This window comes from Palaemon carinicauda, chromosome 14, assembly GCF_036898095.1.
Source record: "Palaemon carinicauda isolate YSFRI2023 chromosome 14, ASM3689809v2, whole genome shotgun sequence".
NCBI lineage: Eukaryota > Metazoa > Arthropoda > Malacostraca > Decapoda > Palaemonidae > Palaemon > Palaemon carinicauda.
In genome coordinates this window covers 40,217,184-40,238,925 of record NC_090738.1, presented here as the reverse complement: position 1 = coordinate 40,238,925, position 21,742 = coordinate 40,217,184, and the positions used below count along the sequence as shown (strand labels likewise).

The 21,742-nt window shown below is 43.4% G+C and overlaps 1 protein-coding gene across 1 annotated transcript; it reads left to right on the top strand.

Moving 5' to 3' along the window:
* Positions 1-14,804: 14,804 nt before the first annotated feature.
* Positions 14,805-18,322, top strand: LOC137653535 (RB-associated KRAB zinc finger protein-like). The gene has a single exon (XM_068387014.1). It carries the CDS (start codon positions 14,966-14,968, stop codon positions 16,739-16,741), a length of 1,776 nt encoding a protein of 591 aa, XP_068243115.1. The 5' UTR covers positions 14,805-14,965; the 3' UTR covers positions 16,742-18,322.
* Positions 18,323-21,742: the final 3,420 nt, after the last annotated feature.

Genomic DNA, 21,742 nt, shown 5'->3' with positions numbered 1-21,742 from the left:
CTCCAAAACTCTGCCAAAGTCCTCCAGTAGGGCTAGAATGGAGACAGTAGCCACTCAAGGAATGTCCGCAACTCACCCCAAGAAGAGCTTTTGGGGATAGAAGGAGACTTCGTTGCGAGTCCTACATCAGGAGGAGACCAACAAGAATCAGAACATGCATTCTGGCAGGTTCTGACTCTAATGAGGGTTCTCAATGGGTTTTCCGATCCAGAGATACCCCCTCGAGAGAGCAAAGACACGGTCCTAGACCGCATTTTCGGCACTCAGAAACCCTCAAAGACCAGTGCAGCCCTGCCCTGGTCTCAAGGGTTGAAGAGTACCAGGGATAAGATCTTCCAACAGCTCTCTGAATTTACCTCCTCTAACCGTGCCGGCTCTACGAACAAGCTCCTCCCACCTCCTCGCGTACAGCAAAGGAGGTACTTCAAGATCCTGGAGGAACCCAGTTCAGCTCTTCCTCTTCACCACTCTGGAAGAGCTAACCAGGGAAGTCCCTCTTGAGAGACTCTCCAGCCGGCAGGTCTCGTTCTCGGCAACCGAAGTCCTTAACCAGGAAAAGGTCACTAAGTATGCTATGCAAGCTACTTCATGGCTGGACATCTGGTTAATGACCTAAGGTATCCTGATACGATCCGAGGATTTTTCCAAGAAGCGTACCAGGAAGGCAATGGAGACCTTTTTACTCTCCGAACTTGTGGGAAAACACTATCTTGAAACGTCGAGATGCAGTGTCTGAGAGGTTCCACCAACAGGTCCCAAACGGCGAGATAAATAAGCTCAGACATTCCTCCATAGAGGGGGGCCCATCTGTTTGAGCCTAAGGACGTGGAAGGAGGTGGAGGAAGTCTCATCGAGACTCCCTCCTCCATAGGGCTTTAACAACTAAGCCCTATAAACCTCCAGCACCTCAGCAGTCCCGTCCAACCAAGACCGTAACGACGAAAACAGCAGCGCAGACAGTGGTATCTAATAAGCTCTTTCCTGTCAAGGACAGGAAAGGCAAAAAGTCCTCCAGGGGAGGAAAGAATCCTAGAGGGAGCAGCCGAGGCTGCAAATGCTAGGACAGGCACTCCCCCAGCGTTTCCACCAGTGGGGAATGCCTACAAAGTTTCTCAGACAGGTGAAATCAATTCTGGGCCGATTCCTGGACAATTTCCGTGAGTCGTCTAGGTCTAGGATATCGCATCCCGTTCATAACATCTCTACCTCCCCTGACCAAGAATCCAGTGTCAATAGACTCCCTTGCCATGGGATCGGCAAGGGGGCAGGCCCTTCGGGCAGAAGTCCATACCCTGTTGAAGAAGGGCGCTCTCCAAGAGGTCCTAGACGAGTCCCAAGGCTTCTTCAGTAAACTCTTTCTTCTAAGAAAGGCGTCTGGAGGTGGAGACCAGTCATCGACCTCTCAGCCCTGAACAAATTTGTCAAATAAACTCTGGAGTGTTCAGCATGGAGGCTGCAGACACGGTCAGACTAGCAGTACGACCTCAGGACTTCATGTGTATACTGGACCTAAAGGACACGTACTTCCAGATCCCAGTCCATCCGTCTTCAAGGAAGTAATTAAGAAGATTCAGCCTAGACAACAAAAGTACCAGTTCAAGGTGCTGTGCTTCGGTCTTTCCGCAGCACCCCAAGTTTTCATCAGAGTGTTTGCTCTAGTGTCATCTTGGGCAAACAGGATTGGCATCCGTCTCCTCCGTTATCTGGACGACTGGTTAATCTTAGCAGACTCGTTGTCAACCCTTCTTCAACACCGAGACAAACTTCTGAGACTTTGCCAGGATCTGGGGATCATGGTAAATCTCGAGAAGTCTTCTCTGCTTCCTACACAGACACCGGTATACTTAGGCATGATCATGGACACCAATCTCCACAAAGCCTTCCCATCAGACGACAGGATAACAAGGCTGAGAAAGATCGCAAGACCCTTTCTCAGATGAGAAGAACTTCCAGCCCAAACGTGGTTACGTCTCCTCGGTCACCTTTCATCGCTGGCCCGTCTAGTTCCCAATGGTCGCCTCAGGATGAGATCCCTCCAGTGGCAACTCAAGTCCTGGTGGAATCAAACTCGCGATTCCCTGGACATCCGGATCCCCATGGGATCAGCAGAACTGACAGACCTCCAGTGGTGGGTGACAGACGAGAACCTACAAAAGGGAGTGGACCTTCTCGTCCTCCCCCGGATTTGATGCTGTTCTCAGACGCTACAAAGAAAGGGTGGGGGGCCCACGTGCTGCACCACACAACCTCAGGCCTCTGGTCAGAGTTAGAAAAGTACCTCCACATAAATCTCCCAGAGATGAAGGCCGTCTTTCTGGCCCTTCAACAGTTTCTGGCAGGCCACTCAGTGGTGGTGATGAGCGACAACACCACAGTAGTGGCTTACATCAACATGTAGGGAGGTACTTTTTTGCAGCAGCTATCCCATCTAACAGTAGATACTGAGATGGGCTGAAATCCACTCGATACCACTATCGGTATGCTTCATTCCGAGCAAAAGGAATGTGCTCGCCGACAACCTGAGCAGAGCATCTCAGATAGTGAGTACCGAGTGGTCTTTGGATCATCTAGTAGCCAACAAAGTCCTGACTTTGTGGGGTTCTCCGACTGTGGACCTCTTCGCAACAGCCCTGAACTTCAGGCTCCCGCTGTATTGTTTCCCAGTCCCAGACCCCAAGGCTCTGGCAAGATGCTTTCCAACAACGATGGGACAACATTGACATTTACGCCTTTCCCCCATTCTGTCTGATGAATAGGGTACTCAACAAGACCAGGACATCGGTCAATCTTTCAATGACCCTCATAGCTCCGCTTTGGCATCACGCAGGATGGTTTCCAGACCTTCTGCAGCTCATAATGGAGCCCACAAGAGAACTCCCTCCACGGCACAATCTACTCAAACAACCACATGCCAATATATTCCACAAAGCCGTAGCTTCACTACGACTTTACGCCTGGAGACTATCCAGCATCTCCTCTCTCAGAGAGGATTTTCGCAACAAGTTGCAACTAGGATGGCTGGATACCTGTGTAAGTCATCAGCAGCAGTCTACCAGGCAAAGGGAAAAGTCTTCTGTGGTTGGTGTCGTGGAAGGGGTATCTCTCCACTTGATGCCACTATTCCAGCAATAGCAGAGTTCCTCGTGTATTTGCGTGAAGAAATGCGCCTGTCAGTCTCGGCGTAAAAGGCTATCGCTCAGCCTTAAGCCTTGCCTTCAGACTGAAAGGAATGGACATATCTTCATCGCTAGATTTTTCCTTACTCATACGGAGTTATGAAATTACCTGCTCCCAGTCAGAAGTGAAACCTCCCCATGGAACGTGGTTCGAGTTCTCAGGTCTCTTCAGAGACCTCCCTATGAACCAATACGCCAGGCAACCGATCTCCACCTGACTTGGAAGACGGTGTTCCTGCTAGCTTTGGCTTCGGCCAAGCGAGTCATTGAACTTCATGGTCTCTCATACGACATCGCCCATTCAAAAGGATGGGAGAGGTAACGTTCAGCTTCGTCCCCGAGTTTATTGCTAAGAACCTGGGAGTAGCAGATCCACGATTCGACTCCTTCCGGATTTCTAGTCTCCGTACTGTAACAGATGACCCAGACCATCTCTTACTATGCCCAGTGAAGAGTTTGAGGCTGTATCTTAAGAGAACAGCCGCAGCCCGTCCTCTTGAGCCTGCACTATTCGTCTGCACAGGAAGGACCAAGAGGAGGGTCACTAAGAACACCATCTCAGCATGGATTCGCAAGGTCATAGACCACGCACTGAATCCAGACCCTCCTCTGTCACGTCACCCCAGAGCTGTTCTGGCATTCATGAGATACTTCTCAGTGACACAGGTTCTTCAAGCTGCAGTGTGGAATCGTCAGTCCACATTCACATCCCACTACCTGCAAGATGTGACCCACAGGACACTCGATACGTTCTCTATCGGTCCTGTGGTGGCTGCACAACAGCTGGTTTAAAACCTCAAGCTCCTTATCGGGCAAGTAGCAGAAGGTTGAGGGCATTGTTACCCGGTATTAGTCTGCGTGAATGAAAAGGTTTGACTGGTCTTTATTCTTTTCTTCATTCTCCCCTCTCTTGGGGAAAGCAGCATCCTAGGTTCTCTGCATAGCCGACCCCAGACCAATGCAGGTAAACCATGCTCACTTGTGTACCTAGTATTAAGCTAAAACTGTTGCATCCCCATACCCTGACGAGGTGGTATTGGGAAAGTCCTAGTTACACAGTTTTTCCTTCTAAAGAACTTGGAATATCTTTACCAGGACAGTCACACTTCTACATACCTCAACACACTGCTTGCGTAGGCCACGGACCTTATGTAGCGAGGTGCAGGGACTCTTTATTTTTTGAGTACTAATACACTCAGATAAGGAGCTCCTGGGTAAAAGCCAAAAGCCAGATTGGCTGGGATGTCCACCCTTCCTAATGGGTGAGTCACCCCTATTAAATAGCGTGGTTTGTATTCCAGTTGCGGAACAAATGGCAATTTCGTAGATAATTTTTTATTTTTCCTAACTATACAAACCTTAGCTATATAAGCAAACTTACCTGCCAGCCCTATCCCCCTTTAAGTCCTACCTCCAAGCAAAGTGAGCTCAATCGCAGGTGTGTGAGGGGGGGCGGTAGCAAGCTACCCTCCCCTACCCCCATTAACTAGCGTTATGGTAGTTAACCCTAGTTAAAAATCAATGGCTCGTCATTTCAGCTTCACCGAAAGTAATACCCCTATTAAATAGATAAGATTTGTATAGTTAGGAAAAGTACAAATTATTTACGAATTTTCCATATTCCTGTTTCTTCTTCAATTACACAAAAATGTCTTATTGTGAGTCTTTTAGACATTTTTTTTAATTCTTTCATTGTATCTCGCTTCAAGTATTGTTCTGTCTAGTCTTCAGCTGCTGACTCATCTTAATTTGTTGGACAAAACTTTGGTCTATTAAATGTTTTATTCCTGATCATAATATTAGTTGTTGGCACTGTCATTCAGTTAGTTCTTTACACATGGTTTATAAGGTTTGTTACCTCACAGAATACAAACTTTATGTTCTTTACATAGGAGAACAAAATCAGTGCAAGCTGGTACATGGCCATAAAAACTTTTAATGAAGTGTCATCAAGTTTTCGAGTGGTTACCAGTTGTAGTGGGGAGAAGCCCCCCTACCTCACTCGCTCATACCTTCTTCACTTTGATCTCAGCCATGGTTGAAGACAGATGTCTCCTACATTCATTGGCCTTGTCAAAATGAAAACTTGTGCCGGTACTCTTGTTTTTTTTATTCCCGATATGACACAGCATCTCGGGGAATTTTGTCCTTCAGTTAGAGACTTGATTAATATGAAGGCTTCATTTACTTTGTAGGATGGCTAAAGGTTAATACCTGTCAGGCCAGGGGCTCACCTTTACCTCCTTGGAGTTAAACTTCTCTAAAGTCTTAGGATCAGATAACCTCAATGAGGAAGTCTGTTTCTGTCTGTGTACGCATATCCGTCAATGGACACACACGAGCAACAAGTGTCCTAGTGAGTACTGTTAATTCAATGTTTTCAGCCTTGTTTATTGGAAGCTGGTTGCTTTGTGATCTGATTGCCGGACTTAATCAGCGATCAAATTGCTTTTACAGTAGTGAATTGGGAGGTTCTCTTAACAAGCTACCTCTCAGTGCACTCAAGTGGAAGCTAGCCTTTCACTTGAGCTCGCTGAACCTTCGGGGTTTTCCGGCAGTCACAGTGGCTACCATGATCTGCTGTCCTATACTGGTAGCCTATCTATCCAGGTGGCTCAGAAGCAACCCGGTGTGAGTGCTCTAGCTCTTCAGAGCTCTCAGGACATCTTGGCAAGCTGTCTCAGGTTGCAGATTTTGCTAAAGGTGAAAGCTATCTTTTCACCTCAGAGTTTCACTTGTTTAACCAATCTCTCAATGCCTTGTGATCCAGGCTCACAGTGCCAAAGTTGAAAGATGTTGTGTCTCCGGAGTTTTGCTGGAAACAAGCAGTCTCTCAATACTTCTCAATTAGTGAGCCTGGATCACGCAGTTGTGAATGCTCATGGTCTTCTGAGCCTGCTCTCCCTGTTGGGGTAGAGCACACTATCCTAGCCAGATTTGCAAACCTGTGGTAGCTTGCAATCCTGTGTCGGCTCACAATTTTGTTGCGTCTAGCACTCTCGGCTGAAGTATACTAGAGTTCTATCTACATCTTCTTATGATTGTCGTTCAACAGTTGTATGATCAAACAACCAGTTGTTTACATATAATAATTACTACTGTTACTTTGTTTACATGTCTACTGTAATGGTTTTCGCCTCCCGCCTTTTCTTATATGGGGAGTCGTTATTTGTCAGCCGTGAAGGTAACACTTCGTATTATAAATAAATCCATTCAGGAATAAATAGTTGATTCGTTATTATCGATATTTATTTGGCTCCTGAATTAAGTTAACACATGGCGCAGTGAGTATAAAGGAAGATATCTACAAGAAGAAAGAATAACCCTACCACTACAATGCCTATAGTGTAGTTGAACTTCGTGAGGAAGCCCTTACCCTCACGAAAGAAAATATTGGTGATTTAGATCGTGATAAAATCAAGAATTACCTGGAGGCTCTTGGAGTTCCCTATGACAACAAGGATAATACATCAAGATTATCAAGACTACTTCAAATAACCATCGAAAGGTCCAATTTGATAGGCGACACTGAGGAGAGAATAAAGACTCATATTGAAAAGCACAAGGAAACTACTTTTATTGCGGCAAGTGATCCCATGTTTACTATGTTGCAAATGCTACAACAGCAAATGCAATCACAGGAAGAACGCTTTACACGTGAACAGGAGCGCCGCGAACGAGAATTAGCTGCAATCCTTGAACGAGTCACACCTCGGGCTGATCTCAATGATAACGCAACCACAGGAGTTGAGAGAAGTCGCCGAAGTGAGACAAAAAAAATTTCTGTTCGACCCCCAGAGTTACTAGATGATGGTACTACTTTGAAGATTTTCAAGAGATGGGAGGCTACATGGGAAAATTACGCACAGGTGGCGAAGCTAGGGGAGAAAACTCGAGAGGACCAGATTGCGACTTTTTGGACGTTTTGCACACCAGAGTTCCTTCAAAGAATTCGCCATGCAATGGAAATCCCAATGGATACACAATTAAGTTTGAATGAAATCATAGAGAGGATTAGGGGACACCTTAAATCACAACGGAACATCGCAGTAGACCGTTACAAGCTTGTTCGGAGGAAGCAAGAATCCGGAGAGTCATTTGACGATTTTCTGGTGGATCTTCGGGAGCAAGCAGAGGATGTCAACCTGTCAGACATAAGTGCTGATGAATGGATTGCCACTTTTATATTGTCCGGAGTTCGCGATGAGAGTGTAAGACAGGAACTGTTGGGGAAGAAACCTGCACTTAACCTTAGTGAGACGATCACTTTATGCCGCAACCGTGAGTTGGCAGGGAAAGAAGATCAGAGATTGAGTAGAGGTTATAGTGTTGATATGAATAGATTGCAGACCCGGAAAAGAAGCAAAAGTCAACAGCGAACAAAAAGTCATGCCAACAAATCCTCTATAGATGAATCCGCAAAGTGTCACAGATGTGGTTTTTCAGCCCACCAACAAGGAAAAAAATGTCCAGCAATGGGAAAGGAGTGTTTTAATTGTGGTCGCTTTGGCCATTATAGTAAGGCCTGTGAAAGTCCGAGAAAGGAAAACGCTATAAAATCGTCTCCTAAAGCCGATAAACGCAAGCATGTCGCTGACATTTCTAGGTGTACTGAGAAACGTCCGATGTTGTCAGTTGACATCCATCACCCACTGAAGAGTCATGTCATCAGAAAATGGGTCATCGCCGATACAGGAGCAGAGAGGACTGTCGCTGGTGTGGGAATGATGGAGGATTTGATACTTGGTGAACAGGACCTCCAATTCTGTGAAGAGTACTTAGAAAGTGTTAATGGCAAAAGACTAAATGTTATTGGAGAGACTGATTTAGTGTTACATGGTAATGGCAACAAATGTGTGGAAAATGTTATTTTTTGTAGTGACGTTAAAAGTGAGGAGATGTATATATCTCTTGATGCCTGCAAGATGTTGCACATCGTGCATGAAAATTTCCCATTTCCTATGAAAAAAACAGTTCGTATTATCACAGATCTTCGGTGTACTGAAAAAAATAGCCCAGTGGAGGAATTCAGCATAAACACGAGGAACCAGATCATAGAAGACTACTCAGAAGTGTTCAGCATTGAAGGACGGTTAAAAACTATGAAAACTGCACCGATGAGAATAGAGCTTAAGGAAAATGCAAAACCTTTTGCAATTTATGCCTCCCGACCAGTGAGCTACCCATTGCGGGATGCAGTGAAGAAGGAGCTGGAGAACATGATTAATCAGGATGTCATTGAACGAATTGGAGATAGACCAACTGAATGGTGCCATCCAATCGTTGTAATCCCGAAACCAGATGGTGGGATCAGAATGACGGTCGATCTCACAAAGCTCAATTCGCAAGTAAATAGGACGGTACACAATGCCAAAACGCCACAGGATGCTATAAATGAAGTGATTCATGGTGCTAAATACTTCACAGTATGTGATGCTGTCAAGGGTTACTGGCAATTAGAGTTGCATGAAGATTCAAGAGATCTTACTACTTTCCTAACACCATGGGGAAGATTTCGGTACAAGAGAGCGCCTATGGGATTCATCAGCACTGGTGACAGTTACAATTTCAGAGGAGACTTGGCAATTGATGGTTTGGAAAGAACCCATAAAGTGGTGGACGACGTGCTGATTGCAAGTAGGACGTATAAGGAACACATACAAGATGTACGGGCATTCCTAAACAGGTGCATCGAACATGGCATTTCATTGAATGAGAAAAAATTCAAATTCGCTCAACCACAAGTTCAGTTTGCTGGGTATGTTTTGTTAAAAAACGGGACAGAAGCAGATCCAAAGAAAGTGAATGCTATTGCAGATTTTGCAACGCCGACAAATATCACCGAACTACGAAGTTTTATGGGATTGGTAAATCAGTTAGGATCCTTTAGCCCGCACATTAGTGCAGCGAGCACGCCGCTGAGGGAACTTTTGAAAACCAGGAATCAGTTTCAATGGTTGCCAGCACATACTGAAGCCTTTAAAGAAGTGAAACAACTTCTCGTAAAAACACCAGTTCTTGCACAATTTGATCCACTTCGGGAAACTCGTGTGGAAACTGATGCAAGCAGACTAAATGGATTTGGCTTCATCGTGCTTCAACGACATGAAGATGGATGGAAACTCATCAGTTGTGGAAGCAGGTTCCTGACAGATGTTGAAACCAGGTACTCCATGATAGAACTAGAGGCTCTATCTATCAGATATGCATTGAAGAAAAGTAGGTTATATTTGTCTGGACTACCACAGTTTACGGTGATTACTGACCATCGTCCTCTCTTGTCAATATTCAACAAATACTCTTTGACCCAGGTTGAAAATGTTAAATTGCAGAATTTGAAGGCAGAACTCCAAAGTCAATATCAATTCACTGTCAAATGGAGAAAAGGTAAGGAGCATGCTATCGCAGATTGCCTTAGCCGAGCACCCGTGGAGGATCCAGATGAAGGTGAAGACTATCTACAGGGACGTACATTGATGGCTATTCGGATCGCATCAATAGGAAGTGGGAATTCAATGGATGGGAAAGGATGCACTGACCTCATCATTGAAAAGTTACGTGAAGCCGCAAGAGGAGATCCAGAATACATGGAATTAGTAACTGCTGTCAGGAATGACAATGTAGGACATGAAGATGTACCTGCATGTGTGAAACAGTATAAAGCCATACGGCACCAATTAGCTATTGACGAAGACCTTGTGATATATGGGCAGCGCATTGTAATTCCAAAAGGACAGAGACGAGAAGTTCTTAATCTACTGCATACTGCTCATCAAGGAATTACAAGAACGAAGCAGCGTGCCCGTATGTGTGTATACTGGCCTGGTATCACAAATGACATAAATCAGCTAGTAGAGAAATGTGAGACATGCCAATGCCATCTACCCAGCTTGGGAAAGGAACCACTACAATCAGACCCATTACCATCTTGACCGTTCGAATGTGTATCTGCAGACCTATTTTACTGTAATGGCAGACATTTCTTGATTTATGCTGATCACCTGAGTGGATATCCGATGGTCCATGAATGGAAAGATGATCCATCAGCAGGATCTATTGTGGGGGCAATGATAAAAATGATGGCAATAATGGGAAACCCCCAACGGATCCGAACAGATGGTGGACCGCAATTCTGAGCCGCTGAATTTCAGAAGTTTCTGGAGAGGAAGGGCATCGAGTGGGGCCCAAGCTCACCCCATTTCCCAAGCAGTAATGGGCATGCAGAAGCCTTTGTTAAGAAAGTCAAGACCTTACTAAAAAAGATAAATAAAACAACGGTGGATGAAACATTTAAGAAGCAATGTTGGAACTAAGAAACACTCCAAGAGCAGATGGACGATCGCCGAACCAAATAGTGTTTGGACATCCTCTCAGATCTACTGTTCCCATTCATCACAGTGCTTTTCAGCAAGAAAGTGCGGAAGAAATTGAAGAAGCAGAAAGGAAAAGAAAAGAAAGAGAAATGAAGACTGCAATGTGGTACAATGCATCCGCCAAAAAGCTGAAAGAATTCTTGCCTGGGGTAGAAGTTCGAATCCAAGACCCAGTATCCAAGAAATGGGATAAGAGGGGAAAAATAGTCAAAGCTGGTTTACGGAATAGAAGCTATCATGTCCAGTTATCGAATGGAAAGTTGCTATGGAGAAACCGTAGATTACTTCGAGAATACCGAGGAGATGTTGATGAAGATCCACAGATGAAGTTTGAAAGTACCGAGGGAGAAATAAGGGAACCGAGACGAAGTGGAAGATTAAGACAAAAAACTGTCAGATTTGCAATGTAATTAAATATATTTTTGTAAAAGGAATAGTATAAACTTTGTATTGTAACATTTGATAGAGATAAGTCTTACGTTGTAATGTACATTTATTTTCATTATTTATGATGGAACTCTAAAGGTAAATATTTTCTGATCCAATAAAAAAAAAAAAAAGAAAAAAAAAAAAAGGAAGTTGAAGTATACTAGAGTTCTATCTACATCTTGTTATGATTGTCGTTCAACAGTTGTATGGTCAAACGACCAGTTGTTTACATATAATAATTACTACTGTTACTTTGTTTACATGTCTACTGTAATGGTTTTCGCCTCCCGCCTTTTCCTATATGAGGAGTCGTTATTTGTCAGCCGTGAAGGTAACACTTCGTATTATAAATAAATCCATTCAGGAATAAATAGTTGATTCGTTATTATCGATATTTATTTGGCTCCTGAATTAAGTTAACACATCGGCGTTCACTTAATTTGATCGCAGAGCGTTGCTCAACGTTCAAGGTGGTCACTTAGCTCACACAAGCGCTTGCTCTCTCTTGAATGCTCTTTAGATTAGTGGCTGTCCTACTAGACCCCTAACGTGTGAGACAGTTAGGGATATAGAATAAGGGGTTTATTCCCCTGCTTGGGCACTGACATCACTCTTAAAACCCATGAGTTTAAGGATGGATATGTTTCCTTATCAAGAAACCTTTCTGCTTGCATTAGCTAATTGTTTGCATTTATGCGTATGCTATCCGGCGTTCACATTTTAAGAGAGGGTTTACGGAAACAAATTCAGTGTTTATGGAAACAAATTCCTTCTAGAACCCGAGTCTCTGCCACAGGGCAGGATAAAAGATCATTTTAAGATTTTACATTTACTTACCAATCTCTATCATTCTTGTAAGATTACACTAAAAATCCCGGATACGCCTGTAAAGGATTCCCAAATTTTTTTCAGAAGACTACTTGGGGATTCAGAATTCAGTAGTTTACGGAAAATAGAAATTCTTTTAGATTTGTAATACTGTAATTGCTGTAAAAAATCATACATATATGATAGCAATTTTTTGGGAACAATGAGCAATAGAGAAGAGTCAGAGAGAGTTGGGCATTATGTGTCAACAATATCTATTGATGTGTATCTCAAGTATTCCTAACCAACTTTATTTTTTATAACTCCTTTTCAGCTTTCAATCGCTTACTGAAAAATTTACTGAATTCATATAATGGGATATTACTTTTGTTTATACTTACGAGAACCAGCGCTAACAACCTTCAAAGCACAGAAATCTGTGTCCTGACTTAATCCACATCATTTATGCAAGAGAGATGGTGCTGTGGTGACAACCGATCCAGACAAGGTATGCAGTACAGGAGCTTACACTCGTTCTATCGGATCTCATTCACTGTAGTCTGAATAAGGGGTGCCACCCTTCTCTAGTTCTAATGATCGGTCTCCTCAGTTAAGCATGTTCAGAAAAGCATTCGTCAGTCTGCGTGATCAGTCACTGCCCGATCAGTCTCGTGACTACTGGATTACTGGGTACAATTCCATGTGCTTGCACAATATTGAATGAGATCCCATGTCACTAGTTCTTAATCTCGTGCCCAGTCCACTATCCAGGAAGTTTTCATGCATGACTGGGAACAAGGACAACTCACTACCCAGGACTGCTTTTAGTACACATAAGAACACCGTGATGTTTCATTGCGTACTTACAATCGGTGACAAGGTCCTTCACTTCATGGTGACTGGTATGTAAGCAAATGCCTCTGCTCTTACCACAGTGACTAAAGTAGGTTTTCATAAAATGATAGCAGGTTGTAACTTGCAAGTACTTATTTATGTTATGAACATGTACAGGGAACCTTTATAGGCTGAAAATCCAACCTACGTTTGAAAATCAGCTTATACCAAGTCTCTCGGAACTAGTTAACAATGTAGGGCGGAGTATTACTGTACCCTGTACTCCATCAACCTCAGGGGTCATAAGTGACAAAGGTAGTTTAGTCTCTGAAGGGGAAGCAGATCATTGATTTGGCCCCTATCAACCTTTACAGGGTTTTTTTTCGTAAGAGCCTGTGTCTGGCCAGAAAGTTTAGGAAAAATATGATCTTCAAAATACACTCCCATTTTTGTTCTCAATCTAGATTGTGCTTGACCTTATAGGAAAGAACTGTCATCTGAGGTAATTGTTGGGAGGAAGAATCTCATGTGATCAACACTCCGATGACGTCCGAATTCTGTTCGACGGCAGTGGATGTTGAGAACACTGAGACTGAGTACTTGCTTGTTGACATTTTTACAATCATCTGGTACTCCTTGAGGATCAAAGGTCTCACTGGAGTTGCTATAGTTGGAACTGTTTGCATTGCCTTGGATACGGTGAATTCTCAGACTTCCAGGCCCAAAAATTAACTGCAGTCTAGCTGGTCAAGTAAGATCTTCCCACCGTCACATTCTCATCAAAGAATGTTCCTCATACAATACTTCAGGGTGGGATCCCTTATCCTTCTCCCGTCGGCCAAGCAGTTTCTGCTTTGATGATGGGATTGGCCTTGGAGGGGCTCAAGACAGAAGGTCCAGCCTTTTCAGGCTGTATCTTCTGCCATGAGTCTGCTTCCATGGAATCCTCTTCTATGGCCAGCCTCTAACCCTTAGGACGATTTCTGCATAGACTAGTTGTCTTGTGTAGTCACCTACCTTGCCAATACTCAGGATTTGTTAAATCCTGAGACACTGGTGAAATACAGCAAATGGGTTCCATCTGGTGCAAAAATGCTGACCTTCTTTCATACGAGTTGGTTAACCAATGGAGGAACTGGCTTCTGAATAGGAAGTATAAAGATTTTTTGTAATTCTCCAGACTAAATTGGACAGGGAAATGCCTGGTGCTGGAGACTTCACCTCTTTATTCAAAAGGATGTAGAAGCAACAGCAGAGAAGTGGAGGAAGGCTAACCATGACTTCTTCATCCGTAATGCGGTTACCTTCAAGGGTTCAGGCTCTGTCACGCTCGAAGAATCGACTTTGAAAGAAACTGCGACTACTTGTGAAGCTCGATCAGGACCTCTAGTTGCTTCTTCCTCTAATATGGGCGCAGACATAACATCCTTTTGTGCCCAGCCTAGCCAACGCAGAGGGAAAGAAGGCGACACTGAAGTCAGCAGTCCCCTTCTCCAGCTGCCACGAGTGTGGAAGATGCCTGTGTGTTATACACACATATGGCAACATGGCAGTGATACAGAGCATAGTAGTGGTTTGTAGAAGTCCCTCATTAAAGATACTGCCTACCCTTTGAAAATCTTCACCCTCCCATCACTTGCACTCCGATGGTGTTCCAGAGTTTCCTTCAAAAATTTCCAGAAGCTAGTTTTCATTTAGTGACTGCCTCCAACCCTACCAGTCTCAGTGTTGCTTGACCATTCTTCATAAATTATGAGATGGGAAGCTGATGAATGCTGCAAGATCTGGGTGGTATTAGTGTCACAAGTTAGTGCTATTCTTATTTCATAAGAAAATGAGTCTGAGGATCATAAAGGTGCGAGATGTTAGGCATACTAATATGATTGACGGCTTTGAATAAAAAAAATGTTATGTTATAAGACTTGTTTTTCTGTTGAGAGAATGTCATTCTTTGTTATGATTAGTCGTGTAAATATTTTTGCCTAAAATCCCTGTGCCAGGAGTAAGGAAACAAAAATCATTATAAATAGTGTCTCTTTACTTAAGGAGATTCATGTCTTGAGGGGGGATACAGACATCAGTATTAATGATTAATTTTGTTTCAGATATTCACAAAGGAGGAATTGGAGTTAATGAAGTGACTTGGGGCATCCAATAACTCTTGTGATAAAGTAGAAAGGTGAATGAGAATCTTTTTATGTACATTTCCAAACTACAGGTATTGTATGACAACTCTCCTTGCTGCTGTGTGTAATACTATTTAATTTACTGGCTATATTTCATTACACAAGTATAATATGGTAAATCCTTGGCTCTGGTATTTGCTGTCAGTCATATTTCAGCATTATGAAGGTTCTCAAGAAAGCTGTACAAACATCTGTTGAACCAAAATCAAGCATGAGTTTTCAGAATAAAGTAAGCACCAGTGAAAGCGTTACGTTTAGTAAGATATTTACAAATCGCATGACTCCCGAAAAACGGGTTAGGTCTCTCCCTTTAATCAAACGTTTTACCGGTACTTGTGTTGTTTGTAAGAAAATTTTTACTGAAAGTTATGCTGAAAGGGATCCCCTAATTTCCCGTATGTGCTCACAGTCTAAAGAGAAGCCTTCGGTTTGTCGTGACTGTGATGAAAGTTTCGTGCAAACCACAGGACTGAAAATTCATTCAATAAAACATGGTGATGAAGAGCTGACCAATGAAGATAGCAGTGATGGTTGTGTCATTATAGAAACTGGAGGTAATATTGATGAAAAGTTAACAAATACTCATATCAGCAAAAGTCAAAATAATATTGAAAAGGATGAATGGGTAATAATTAAGTTTGGTGAAAGCATTGATGAAGTTGATACAGAAAAATCTTTTAGCATAAAACTGTGTAATGAGGAGTGCAATGAAGATTCTATGGTTGTGCAGTCTGGGGAAGAGGGAATGAGAACTCTCTCTGACTTGGTGGTTAAAGAAGTCAACGCAGAAGATATGGTTACTCAAAGACAAGATTTGACAGTAAAAGATATTATACAGATTGAATCATTGTCTTTTGATAATGGTTATGATGACAGTGATAGTTTGGGAAGTTTAGGCAGTGTTAGTCAAGCGTCTAGTTCCACAGCGACGAGCCAGTCACATCCAGAGGCTGACGGAACGTGGACTGTGTGTACAAAGAGGTTTAGTACTGCTGATGGAAGGCTTGATAAGTGGAGTGTTTGCACACAGGATTTCTCTATAAGAAGTAATTCATCTCTTGTGTGTCATATATGTAAGAAATATTTTACAAATGACAGTGATTTGAAGTTTCACATAATGTCACATTCTCAGAAAACTGAATGCCCTAATGTGGGACGTGTCGAAACTCGTATAGATAAAAGGGGCGTTGAGGTACATGGTTCAAACACGGCAGATCGAGAGCCAAATAAATGTAACATTTGCAGCAAAGTTTTTTCAGATGCCAGTGCACTGAGAATACATTCGAGGACTCATTCCAGCACAGGATCAGATAATGTGGGTAATGTTTTCTCAAAGAAGGTTCCCCATAAGGGTCTTTATCATAAAAATCCAATTATCCAGGCAAATGAAAAACTCTTGTCGTGTTCAGTGTGCGGCACAAGATTTCAGCACAAGCAGCAGTTGGCTAAACATACCAAAACCCATTTAATGCTTGCATGTAAAGTTTGTCAAAGGGTTTTCAAAAGCAATGCTAAACTAAAGAAACACATGTTGCATGTGTGTGGGAAAGTCTGTAGGGATGAAACAGATAATATGAGACCTAGCACATCACATTCTTCTGAGACTAAGCTCAAAAATACAAGTGATTTGGGGGGATATGGAAAGGTTAGGGATATTTTTGTCCAGAAAAATAGTGAAAAAATTACTGAAAAGAGTAGAGATGCATTGAAAGAACCTCTAGCTTTGGACCACCGCAAGTCTTTCAAAACTCACTCGTTTGCTGAAGGAACAAGCAAGGATATAAAGGAGGAAGATATTGTTATTGAAGATTTTCCCATGGTGGAAGACTACTATGTAACTTGCGTCAAAGAGGAAATTGTCGAAAGTGGCTGTGGGTTTAGAAGCATCGCAGGATTGGAGTCTGGTGTTAAGAAAGGAAAGTGCAGTAAACGATAAAGTTTTAATTTTTTTTTTTCATGCTGATGTTGCAATAGTTGAGGCAGTCGGTCAAACAATACGTTAATGAATTTTAGTACTTCGCTGTCTAGTATTTAACAGAAGCTTGACTGCTTTTCTTCCAATTCTAATAGTTAAGTAGATCTTTGATGTCAATGATAAAGATACTCTTATGATAAATATCCTTTCCAATTACCGAGTCGTGTATTGACTCTGCTCAGTATATAGGAAAAATGTAGTTATGTTTGTAAATTTTTTTTTTAGTCTCCTCAGTATATAACAAGCTTTATTTGTATTGCTTGTTTAGTTACTTTTGGTACAAAATTTAAATTCATATAGCGGAGGTATCGGTCTTTTGCGGATTTAATGCTGTCATGGATTGCATTTGCAGCCTTAGAGGTAAATATTAGGTAGGTCTCCAGTTCAGTGATGTTTCCCATTGTATGATTATGGCTTGTCTATATTAGCATGTTACATTACAATGGTGTTTTGAAACACTGTATATATTCTGTAGCATAAACTAGTGATGTAGATCGAAGAAAAACTGTATGGTTACTAATGTCTTGTCAAAATTACTTTGACTACGTTGGAACTCCTGTCTGTTCCCAGTGTTGATTTCTCAAGCTTTACCATTTTAAACAGGCTGTTATTTATCGTTAGGAAATTTTTTTTTACTGCTTTTATGTTGTAAATAGTCTTCTGTTCATAATTTACTTTCCATTCAGATTTTTGTTTAACTCAAGGAAGGTACTGAACTTTGTCATTTATCTTTACTTATTGAAACATTCAGTATTCACAAAAATTCTTAAGAATATAACTTTTTATTTTTAAATGCCCCTGTGAATGATCAATAACTGAAAAATTATGCTCCGCTTACAGTATTCCGCATAAGTACAACATAGGCGTGCATTCATGTACAGCTGTTTGATCTTTAGAGTAGATGCTCATTAGAATGATGTTGTTTCAAATGTAATTTCTTGAAAGTGTGTTGTAATCTTTTGATTTTTATAAATACCTCATGATGGTTTTTTTTTTTTTTAATTGTGTAGGTCTTATAAAATCAAATCCTAATCCCTCTGGTTAACCAATAATTGTCTGTGTAAAAACTGTAGATAAATCAGTCAGTAATTTTTTATGTTGAACCTTGGGTAAAGGATACAGTACCTATTCCATGTACTCTTTAAGGAAATACAGTTTTCGGCTTCTGTAGTCTTTGTTTCAAATATTGCTATGCTGTACAGGATTGTAGTGTGTTATGAAATATTCAGATGTGAGAATTGTTTTAAGTTTTTGAAAGTAATTATTTACCTTTATAACTTATATGAAATACAATACTATTTGTATTATTTATTTTTTTTTTTTTGACTCGGCCACCTGGAATGTTTGGGAAACAAAAATCTGTAGGAAATAGAAATTGAGAGAATGATTGAGTTGTCCAAAGTCCGTAGTAACAGTGATTGAGAGATTCTTCATGGATTTTTGTAATATAGTTCTTTGTATGCACTCTTATGGTATAGTTTGAAGAACTGTATTTGTTTTAATTGGTTTACATTTATGTATCATAACAGACAAAAACATGGAATGAAATGATGTTGTTAATTTTTTTTTTAAATATTTAACTTAGCCGGTGAATATATAGCTGCAACTCTGTTGCTCGACAGACAAACTCTACGGAAAAAACTCACCAGCGATCGCTACACAGGTTGCGGGTGTGCCCAACAGCGCCATCTGTCGACCAGATACCCAGCTCTTATGTAAACAAAGACTCAATTTTCTCTCTGTCGAGGTGTCGACAAGACGTACTTTACTCGCTGTTGCTAAACTGGAGTTTTTCAATATTAATCTTACCCGATGATCATGTAGCTGTCAACTCCGTTGCCCGACAGAAATCTACGGTCGGGATACGCCAGCGATCGCTATCCAGGTGGGGGTGTACACAACAGCGCCATCTGTGGTCAGGTACTCAAGTACTTCTTGTCAACAAGACCTCAATTTTTCCTCTGTCGTGCCGCCGGCAAGACCTACATGGATACGCTGTTGATTTTGGAGTCTTTTGTTCACGTTTTGGTGATGTATTTGCTCTGAAGTTTAGCCTTCGCTGTTCAGGAAGCTTTATCCTTAGCTTAGCAAGCTTTTGGAATTAATTTGATTCATTGGTTAACGATCTTTGCTTAATTTTGGAATTCCCCCTTGACTACCTCTAAATTCAAGATGTCTGACCATTCCCAAGTTCCTAAATACAGGCAGTGTAGTGTTAGGACTTGTACTAGGCGTCTTCCGAAGGCCTCTATAGATCCTCACACCGTATGTTCCAATTGTAGGGGAAAATCCTGTCAATTGGAAGATCGATGTGGGGAATGTGCTGGGCTTTCGGAATTCGATTTTAATGAATTCCTCAGATATGCACGTAGGTTAGAGAAGGAGAGAGATAGGAGGAGTTCTTCTCGCTCTGTGGATTTTTCCTCTCCCCATGCCCCTCAACCTTTTCCTTCCCCTGTGGTGGTGACTCCCGAACCTGCTACGAATGCTCAGCCTGCAATGGCTGATATGTTGCGTGCCATTCAGGCTCTCGGTGAGAAGGTGGAGTCGTTGGTTAGTGACCGCAATCAGCTCTTGGCAGATGTCAGAGAGCTGAAAGCGAAGAGTGCAGTGGGAAGTGTTAGTGCTAGTGATGTGCATAGTGTCAGTGTCAGTGTTGCGCATGAGGGTACATCTATGCGTGCCAGTCGTCCTCCCAGTCCGGGACCTCTTGCAAGCTCCCAAGCCCAGGGGAGAAGCAATGTCGAAGGACCAAAGGGTTCGGCAGGCCTTGATCGGCGCACGGATGTATCCTCAGTGGTTGCGGACGTATCTGCTAAGGATCGTCCCATCCACTTACAGATGAATGAGCCCTTACATTCCTCGTCTGTGGAAGAGGTTTCCAGGAGGAAACGGTGGACCAAGGTCTCACGACCGCTCAAACGTAAGGTCCCTTCCGAGCTAGTCCAACGGCCCAGGTGTAGCCACTGGGTCAGTTCGGACTCGCCGCAGTCATCTGATGACTGCACACCTCCCAAGAGAGGTAGAGTGGTCCCTCAACAGGCCTCTGCTCCGTCTGTTGTTGCTCCAACCACAGTAGACCCTAAGTGGTCCATGCTGCAGACTATGCAGTCTCAGCTTGCGGCATTTATGCAGGAGTATCATGCCGAGAAGGTTAACACCTCTCCTGTTAACCTACAACCCGCAGAGGTTGTGCGCTCAGCAGATACTGCGGCTGCCTGCTCCCACACCCCACCTGTGAGAGCTCCTCCACCGATACGCAGTCCTCACTGCCAGACGCATGTTCTTGCTGCACCATCTGCTAACATGCGTGAGCTGCCGCATCAGGAGTTGCCGGGTTCCAGCACTATGCGGCATTCTCCTCAGCCCATGCAGCATGCTCTGCAGACCTTACAGCATGCTCCGCATACCATGCAGCATGAGCCGCATACCATGCAGCATGAGCCGCATACCTTACAGCATGCTCTGCATACCATACCGCATGCTCCTCAGCCCACCGCAGACCCTCCCACACACCAGCCCTCTGCTTTTGTTGTTGCCAGCTCGCAGACTGTCCAGCAGAGGCATGATGATGGATCCGCAGGTACGCATGCACCCGTTCTGCAGGATTCAGCCGTTCAGCTTGCTGCTCTGCCTTTGCCACTCACAACTCAACTTTCGGATGATGATGTATCGGAGGATGAAGCTGCTCATCTGGATGATCCTCACTCTGATGTTGAAGGACACAAGTCTTCGCCACCCTCCTTAGACTTTCGCCAAGTCCTTGCTTTGTTCAGGGATTTGTATCCTGAACACTTTGTGTCTGCAACCCCTCGTTCTCCTCCCTCCGAGTTTGCTCTGGGCATGCAGTCTGCTGCGCCTGCCTTCACCAAGCTTGTTCTCGCCAGATCATCAAGGAGAGCTTTGAGGGTTATGGGGGACTGGTTGCATTCCAAGAAGCAACTGGGAAGGACCTCTTTTGTGTTTCCTCCTCCCAAGCTGGCTTCTAAGTCGAGCGTCTGGTATGCCACGGGAGAGGAACCTGGCTTGGGGGTTCCTGCCTCTGCCCAGGCCGACTTCTCAAGTCTGGTTGACTCTCCCCGCAGGTTGGCTTTGAGACGTTCGAAGATCTGCTGGTCCTTTTCCGATCTTGATCATATGTTGAAGGGAGTCTTTCGTGCCTTCGAGATATTCAACTTCCTCGATTGGTGTTTGGGAGCCTTAAGCAGGAAGACTTCCCCTTCAGATAAGGACTCGGCCATGCTGATCATGTCTAGCATGGACAAGGCAATTCGGGATGGGTCTGGTGAACTTGCGGCTTCATATGTATCAGGAGTCCTCAAGAAGAGAGAACATCTGTGCTCCTTCTTATCTGCTGGTATCACTCCTTGCCAGAAGTCAGAGTTGCTGTTTGCTCCTCTCTCCAAGTGTCTGTTTCCGGAGGAGTTGATTAAGGGGATGGCTGCCTCTCTTATCCAGAAGGATACTCATGACCTCATGGCTTCTTCTGCATGTAAGGCTAAAACCTTACCTTCCGTGCCTAGACCCTTCCGCCCTATAGCAGTTGATACACCTGCTTCTAGGTTCATCCCGCCCTTTCGTGGCAGAACCTCCAGCAGAGGAGGTACCCGTGCAGACAGTCACCGTGGCAAGTCCAAGAAGGGTTCCAAGTCCGCAAAAGGCAAGTTTTGACTGCCTTCCTCTCCAGACAGCAGTAGGAGCCAGACTCAAGACCTTCTGGCAAGCTTGGGAGAGCAGAGTTGCAGACGCTCTGTCTGTGAAGTGGCTAAGGGAGGGATACAGAATTCCGTTCTGCCTCAATCCCCCTCTAGCTACATCTCCCATCAACCTCTCTCCCAACTACAAGGAGAAGGACAAGAGGCTAGCGTTGCAACAAGAGGTGTCGCTCTTGCTACAAAAGGAAGCAGTGGTCATAGTCCGGGATCATCAATCCCCGGGCTTTTACAACCGTCTCTTCCTGGT

Excerpts from the sequence above, each read along its gene's own strand:
- LOC137653535 (XM_068387014.1), top strand. The coding sequence starts at position 14,966 with ATGAAGGTTCTCAAGAAAGCTGTACAAACATCTGTTGAACCAAAATCA.